General features: G+C 42.9%; 1 protein-coding gene across 2 annotated transcripts in view; it reads left to right on the top strand.

The window, feature by feature from the left end:
- CEP164 (centrosomal protein 164kDa) overlaps window positions 1–8731 on the top strand; it is a 97433-nt gene that overhangs the window by 25854 nt on the left and 62848 nt on the right. For both annotated transcript variants that reach the window (XM_011926850.1, XM_011926848.1), the window contains exon 4: window positions 6859–7057. In XM_011926850.1, coding sequence (XP_011782240.1) covers window positions 6859–7057 — 199 coding nt within the window. The remainder of the gene's footprint in view (window positions 1–6858; window positions 7058–8731) is intronic.

Raw genomic sequence — 8731 nt, forward strand, 5'->3', positions numbered from 1 at the left:
CTCGGCCTCCCAAAGTGCTGGAATTACAGGCTTGAGCCACCGCGCCCAGCCTGTTTTCTTCACTTCTTAGCTCATACATGACCCAGAAGAAGACCGGTTGTAGCTGGTCCTTCAAGAAGCAAGAAAGAAGACAAACAGATGAACAACAAAGACAGCCAGGTAACCTGGCGGTGCAAAGGATTCAACTCCTAGCTTGTGGATTTAGGAATCTATGCTGGGAGATTTGGGACAATAACAAAGATGGGAGTGGTGATTTGGCAGGGCAGGGCTTCAGGGCCAGGGGTTGGAGCGAGGCAGGGGGCATTGAGTGTCTGAAACTAAGCAAGACAACGAAGAATAAAATCCAGGTGAGGGGAGCCACTTTATCCTTTGCTGCTTCTTCCATTTAGTCAGGTCCATGTGTCCTGAGCACCTACTATCGGCTGAGCACCATGCTGGCCACCAGGGACAAAGAACAGAAACGCCCTCGAGGTGAGGATGGACCTGACCTCTGAGCAGCAAAATTCTTAAGACGCAAGCAGTCAGGCAAACTGGATGTGAATCTTGTCTCTTGTCACTTATTCCTTGCATGACTTCAAAGAACTTTCTTAGCCTCTCATAGCTTCAGTTTCCGGTTAACTAAAATGGGAATAGTAATCAAATCAATTCCATAGATTTATTGTGAGATTAACTAAGCGTAATTGTGTAGACCACTCAGCACAGTGGCTGGCACATAGCAAGTACTGAACAAGTGACAGTATTTGTTCCTTTTTTGTATTAATATAAGTCCTCTAATAGAAGAATATAGAAACTATACTGATGATACCAAGGGGGGGATTTTTTTAATCTCTTCTTTTTATTTTATTTATTTCCAACCGAGCATGCACTATAGTTTAAAATTATGTTCCCAAATATTTACTAGCTCTTCTACACTGTCTTTTCCTTGCCCTCACTAGATGGCAAGGGGCAAGAAGACAGGTAGCCTGTGTGCTACATCACCTTGGCCTCCCAATGATCCCTAGGACCTAAGCAGGTATTAGGTACCTAATAATCATGTTATTATTATTATTTTTGTTATTATTTGAGACAGTCTTGCTCTGTCGCCTAGAATGGAGTGAAGTGGTGCTATCTCAGCTCACTGCAACCTCCGCTTCCCAGGTTCAAGCGATTCTCCTGCCTCAGCCTCCTGAGTAGCTGGGCAGGCGTGCGCCACCACACCAGGCTAATTTTTGTATTTTTAGTAGAGACGGGGTTTCACCATGTTGGGTGAACCATGGTCCCACCATGTTGAGACTACCAGGAGACGGAGTCTTGCTGTGTCGCCCAGGCTGGAGTGCAATAGCGCAATCTCGGCTCACTGCAACCTCTGCCTCAGCCTCCTGAGTAGCTGGGATTACGTGCGTGTGCCACCACGCCTGGCTAATTTTTGTATTTTTAGTAGGGACGGGGTTTCACCATGTTGGTCAGGCTGGTCTTGAACTCTTGATCTTATGATCTGCCTGCCTTGGCCTCCCAAAGTGCTGGGATTACAGGTATGAGCCACCGCGCCTGGCCTATTTTTCACTTTTTAAAATAAATTGTCCAGGCGTGGTGGCTTACACCTATAATCCCAGCACTTTGGGAGGCCGAGTTTGGGGGACTGCTTGAGCTCAGGAGTTTGAGACTAGTCTGGGCAATCTGGCGAAACTCTGTCTCTATAGAAAATTCAAAAATTAAGTGGAGGTGGTGATATGCACCTTTAGTCCCAGCTACTTTGGAAGCTGAGTTAGGAGGATCGCTTTAGCCTGGGAGATTGAGGGTGCAGTGAGCCGAGATTGCATCACGCACTTCAGCGTGGGGGAGAGAGAGAACCTGTCTCAAAAACAAATAAAATGAGTCATTAAAACGTAGGTATACATACATTTTACCCTTCTTCTTTACCCGTCTTTTACCCTTCTTCTTTTCCTGAGGGTAATTACTATTAATTGGTAAATTCTCTCTAGATTCTTTTAATACACATGTATGCACCCCCTCCCCCACAATGGTTTAGTTTTAAACATAAGCACTTTATTATATACACTGTTCTTCTATGTCCGTTTGTGTAGGCCTACTCATTCTTGTGTCAGCTGCATACTTTCCTTTCAGATGTATCACAATTTTCAAAAATCTTGATTTATTTGACTAGTCTTATATTGAAGGACATTTAGATATTTTCCTAATTGGCCATAAAGTGAAGCTGTTTCTGGATCCTCTACTCTCTTCCACTGAGTTGTTTGTCTGTCTTCACACCAGTACCATTCTGTCTTGATTATATAGTTTTATGATAAATCTTGAAATCATTTAAGGTAAATCCTCCAACTTTGTTCTCCATTTTCAAAGTCACATTCTAGGTATTTTGTATTTCCATATGAATTTTAGAATAGCTTGTCAGTTTCCGAGGCCGAGCACGGTGGCTCATGCCTGTAATCCCAGAACTTTGGGAGGCCGAGGCGGGTGGATCACTTGAGGTCAGGAGTTCAAGACCCGTCTGACTAACATGGAGAAACCCCATCTCTACTAAAAATGCAAAATTAGCCCGGCGTGGTGGCACATGCCTGTAATCCCAGCTACTAGGGAGGCTGAGGCAGGAGAATCACTTGAACCCGGGAGGTGGAGGTTGCAGTGAGCCGAGATCATGCCTTTGCACTCCAGCCTGGGCAACAAGAGCGAAACTCCGTCTCAAAAAAAAAAGAAGAGCTTGTCAGTTTCCTATTAGGATTTTTATTGTGGTTAAGTTGACTCTGTAAATCAATTTGGGGAAAATTGACATCTTAAACAGTACTTTCAACCCATGAACATGGTCTGTTTCCATTTGCAGTATTTAGGTTTTCTTTAATGTCTCTAGGACATATTTACCCTGTAGAAAAATGTAATCTGCAAATAAGGACAATTTTTTATTCCGTTTTTAGTATATTGAAGTTTTTGTTGTTGTTGTTGTTTTTGAGATAGAGTCTTGCTCTGTTGCCCAGGCTGGAGTACAGTGGTATGATCATTACTCACTGCACCCTCTAACTCCTGGGCTCAAGAGATCCTCCCACCTCAGCTTCCCCAGTAGCTGGGACTACAGGTGTATGTCACCATGCGTGGCTAATTTTTGTATTTTTTTTGTAGAGATGGGGTTATGCCATGTTGCTCAGGGTGGTCTTGAATTCCTAAGCTTAAGCAATTCACCTGCCTCAGTCTCCTAGAATGTTGGGGTTACAGGCATGAGCCACAGTGCCCAGCCTAGAAATACTATCAATTAAAAAATTGTCAATAAAAAAAAAATAGTCAATCCAAGGGCAACAAATAACAATGGATCATTTTAAATTGCATTTCCCAAGTTGTTTGTAGACCTGAACTGGCCATCTGTTGATCTTTTGTGATTTACCTGTTTATATCTCTTGCCTTTTTGTCTAGTAGATTGCTTATCTTTTATTTTTGTTAAGGTGACAGAACTCTTTGATTATTCTGGGTATTCTGGGTAATAGTATCTTACCCAGTGGTATCTTACCACTATTTCTACTATTTTATCCCAGTCACATATCTTTTAATTTGGTTTATGCTTTCTTTTGTCATAGTGAAGTCAATACATTTGTATATATTTTTTCTTAATTGTGGTAAAATATATATAACATGAAATTTACCATTTTAAGCATTTTTGAGTGGACAATTCAGCAGCATTAAGTACATTTACAATGTTACATGGCTATCACTACCATTCATCTCCAGAATTTTTTCATCCCCAAACTGAAACTCTATAGCCATTACATATGAATTCCCCATTTTCCTTTCTCCTTAATCTCTGGCAATCACCATTCAGCTTTCTGGCTCTATGAATTTGCCTATTCTAGGTACTTTATATAGGTGGAATTATGCAATATTTGTCCTTTTGTGTCTGACTTCTTTCACTTAGCATAATATCCTCAAGGTGCATCTATGTTGTAGCATGCGTGAGAATTTTTTCTTAAGGCTGAATAATATTCCATTGCATGTATATACAACATTCTATTTATCATTTTTTTTTTTTTGAGACGGAGTCTCGCTCTGTCACCCAGGCTGGAGTGTAGTAGTGCGATCTTGGCTCACTGCAACCTCCACTTTCTGGGTTCAAGTGATTCTCCTGCCTCCGCCTCTTGAGTAGCTGGGATTACAGGCACGTGCCACCATGCCTGGGTAATTTTGTATTTTTAGTAGAGATGGAGTTTCACCATGTTGGCCAGGCTGGTCTCGAACTCCTGACCTCAAGTGATCTGCCCGCCTCGGCCTCCCAAAGTGTTGGGATTACAGGCGTGAGCCACTGTGCCCAGCCCTATTTATCAATTTTTCTGTCAATGGACATTTGGACTTCTTTCCGTCTTTTGGCTATTGTGAATAATGCTGCTGTGATTATTGGTGTACAAATAGCTGTTTGAATTATTGCTTTCAATTCATTTGGGTATATGCCCAGAAATGGAATTGCTGGGTCACATGGTAATTCTATTTTAAATTAAATTAAATTAATTTTTTTCTTAGAGATGGGGTATTGCTCTGTCACCCAGGCTGTGCAGTGGCGTAATCATAGCTCACTGTAGCCTCAAACTGCTGGGCTCAAGGGATCCTTCTGCCTCAGCCTCCTAAGTGGCTGGGACTACAGGTGTGCCCCATGGTACCCAGCTATTTTAAAATTATTTAATCTATTGTAAAATATATTTTATATTTAAGTTAAATTTTATTTTATATTAAATTTGATTTAATTTTTTTGAGGAACCCCCGTGCTATTTACCAAAGTGGCAGCACCATTTTACATTCCTACCAGCAGTGTACAAGGGCTCCTCCGTCTGCCAGGCTGGCGGTCAATGGCACAATCTCAGCTCATTGCAACCTTCACCTCCTGGGTTCAAGTGCTTCTCCTGACTCAGCCTCCCAAATAGCTAGAATTATACACGCATGCCACCACGCCCAGCTAATTTTTTTTTTTTGACGGAGTCTTGCTCTGTCACCCAGGCTGGAGTGCAGTGGTGCAACCTTGGCTCCCTGCAGCCTCCACCTCCCCCGTTCAAACAATTCTCCTGCCTCAGCCTTCCGAGTAGCTGGGATTACAGGCACGTGCCACCACGCCTGGCTAATTTTTGTATTTTTAGTAGAGACGGGGTTTCACCATGTTGGTCAGGCTGGTCTTGAACTCCTGACCTCGTGATCTGCCCACCTTGGCCTCCCAAAGTCCTGGGATTACAGGCATGAGCCACTATGCCCAGCCAATTTTTGTATTTTTTAGTAGAGATGGGATTTCACCATGTTGATCAGGCTGGTCTCGAACTCCTGACCTAAGGTGATCCACCTGCCTCAGCCTCCCGAAGTGCTGGGATTACAGGTGTGAGCCACCGCACCTAGCCTTGTAGCCTTGAACTCCTGGGCTCAAACGATCCTCCCACCTCAAGTCTCCTGAGTAACTCAAACTACAGATGTGTGTTACTGTGCCTGGCTAATTTTTTTCATTTTTTTAGAGACAGGGTCTCACTATGTTGCCAAGGCTCATTTTTTGGATTTTTGATAATAGCTGTGCTTACGGTGTGAAGTAGCATTTCAGAATAGTTTTGATTTGCATTTTCCCAATGTTTAGTGATGTGGGACATCTTTTCATGTGCTTATTGGTCATTTGCATATCTTCTATCAGTGTCCTTTTTTACCCCTGATTTTTTTTATTTCTGCTCATTTTCTTATTTATTTTTCGTTTGCTCTTATGTTTGAATTGAGATTCGGCTTGTCAGATTTCATAAGGAGCTTGATTGGGATTGTATTGGATTTACATATTAATTTTGGGATTATCGACATCTTTACAGACTTGAGTCTTTCTATTCTGGAATACTGAATGCCTCTCCCGTGGGTGTTTTTCTTTTTTCTGACTTTTCAGTAAAACTCTATAGAGATTTTGCACATTTTAGGTTTATGCGTGAGTATAAAATATTTTGCATTACTTTTGTGAGTGGACTTCATTTTTCCTGTTAGCAGTCCTAATGGATTGTTGTTAATGGTGGATGAGATGAGTGGCTTATTTTGGACTTGTCCATGTTGAAACACAGATTCTTGAAATATACCTCCTACATTATTTTCTTCTACCATTGGTCCACACTAGCTTGGATTATTACTTTTTTTTTTTTTGAGATGGAGTTTCGCTCTTGTTGCCCAGCTGGAGTGCAATGGCATGATCTCACCTCCCGGGTTCAAGTGATTCTCTTGCCTCAACCTCCCGAGTAGCTGGGATTACAGACGACCCCCACCACCCCAGCTAATTTTGTATTTTCAGTAGAGATGGGGTTTCTCCATGTTGGTCAGGCTGGTCTTGAACTCCTGACCTCAGGTGGTCCACCCACCTCGGCCTCCCAAAGTACTGGGATTACAGGCGTGAGCCACCACGCCGGGCAGGATTATTGCTTCTTAGGAGTTTAGAGTCTTCTGTAAAACCAGAGCTCTCACAATGCATTGTTCTTCCTCAGACTGTTTATTAAAATATTAAGATTTATTCTAGCACTTAATGTTCAACATACTATAGTTTTTATACTTCTCCATCTAAATAAAACCAAGTTTGTTCCTACACTAGTCCAGCATGCATTCTCAAGAACTCCAGTGATTATACATCAGCATCTAGAGATTAGGTATCCCAATCCTTTCTTCCCATATCTAAGCTAACTCCTTCTTAACCAAATGGTACCCTTTGACTCTGTGTTAATCCTTTCCTTCCCTCCGCTCTTAACCCCTCTCATTCCATCTTCTCCCTGCCTTTTCCACCCCCGCTATTCCTCCTCTTTTACCTCCTCTCCCTTTTTCTTTTTTTCCCCTCTTTTTCTTTTTCTTCTTTTGTAACTGAGCAGGGACTAACTTCTGAATTCTGCCCGTCCCCAGCCAGGACATCACAGGTGACATTTACTATTTCAACTTTGCCAACGGGCAGTCTACGTGGGACCATCCATGTGACGAACACTATCGGAACTTGGTGATCCAAGAGCGGACAAAGCTGTCAACTTCAGGGGCCATTAAGAAGAAGAAAAAAAAAAAGGAAAAGAAAGACAAGAAGGACAAAGAGACCCCCAAAAGTTCCCTGGTGAGTCAGTGGATGCCTCCTCCCAGAGAGGCCAGGGCTGAAATCTGGAGGGACATTGGGAACCTCTAGGTGTCTGCAGCTGGGAGGTTGAAGACAACAGTCAGAATATGGTAAATTCTTGATAGTATATCATCTAAACTGCCTGTCTTCTGGTCGATTTTCCTTTCAGATTTTGGAATTCTGGAAGTTGTTGCCATATCTACACATTTCCTTTTCTCCCCACTTGGGAAGTGCATGTTACCTAATAGGATTGATGAGAGAGAGTGCTCTTCTGAGAAAGGTTTTTTGCTACTTTTCTGAGAAAAGTAGCAGTAATGGCATCTGCTGCTCTGGAAAGTGGGGACTGAAAGTGGTTGGCAGAGGCCAGTTTGCTGAGTGAAGTGTCCTTTCTCCTATTCAGAGTCAAGCCTCCCCAGTGTGGGTTCCTTATTTGTCTTAAGGCGGTGTGAATTCCTAGATGTCAGATGTAGCCATAATTTAGTTGTCAAAACACCGGGTACCTTCAAGATTCCAAAGAAAAGCCTTGGGCTTTATTTGCTCATCTAGATGGTTGCCAGTGTCCTCACTGAGTGGTGGGTAACTAAAGTTTAATTGCAATGTGATTTCCTTGTTGTTTTTTTTTTGAGACGGAGTCTCGCTCTGTCACCCAGGCTGGAGTACGGTGGCATGATCTCAGCTCACTGCAACCTCTGCCTTTCAGGCTCAAGCAATTCTCCTGCCACAGCCTCCTGAGTAGTTGGGATTACAGGTGTCCGCCACCATGCCTGGCTAATTTTTGTATTTTTAGTAGAGATAGGGTTTCACCATGTTGGCCAGGCTGGTCTCGAACTCCTGACCTCAAGTGATCTGCCCGCCTCGGCCTCCCAAAGTGTTGGGATTACAGGCGTGAGCCACTGTGCCCAGCCCTATTTATCAATTTTTCTGTCAATGGACATTTGGACTTCTTTCCGTCTTTTGGCTATTGTGAATAATGCTGCTGTGATTATTGGTGTACAAATAGCTGTTTGAATTATTGCTTTCAATTCATTTGGGTATATGCCCAGAAATGGAATTGCTGGGTCACATGGTAATTCTATTTTAAATTAAATTAAATTAATTTTTTTCTTAGAGATGGGGTATTGCTCTGTCACCCAGGCTGTGCAGTGGCGTAATCATAGCTCACTGTAGCCTCAAACTGCTGGGCTCAAGGGATCCTTCTGCCTCAGCCTCCTAAGTGGCTGGGACTACAGGTGTGCCCCATGGTACCCAGCTATTTTAAAATTATTTAATCTATTGTAAAATATATTTTATATTTAAGTTAAATTTTATTTTATATTAAATTTGATTTAATTTTTTTGAGGAACCCCCGTGCTATTTACCAAAGTGGCAGCACCATTTTACATTCCTACCAGCAGTGTACAAGGGCTCCTCTGTCTGCCAGGCTGGCGGTCAATGGCACAATCTCAGCTCATTGCAACCTTCACCTCCTGGGTTCAAGTGCTTCTCCTGACTCAGCCTCCCAAATAGCTAGAATTATACACGCATGCCACCACGCCCAGCTAATTTTTTTTTTTTGACGGAGTCTTGCTCTGTCACCCAGGCTGGAGTGCAGTGGTGCAACCTTGGCTCCCTGCAGCCTCCACCTCCCCCGTTCAAACAATTCTCCTGCCTCAGCCTTCCGAGTAGCTGGGATTA

This window comes from Colobus angolensis, unplaced genomic scaffold (assembly GCF_000951035.1).
Source record: "Colobus angolensis palliatus isolate OR3802 unplaced genomic scaffold, Cang.pa_1.0 Scaffold7, whole genome shotgun sequence".
Classification (NCBI taxonomy): domain Eukaryota; kingdom Metazoa; phylum Chordata; class Mammalia; order Primates; family Cercopithecidae; genus Colobus; species Colobus angolensis.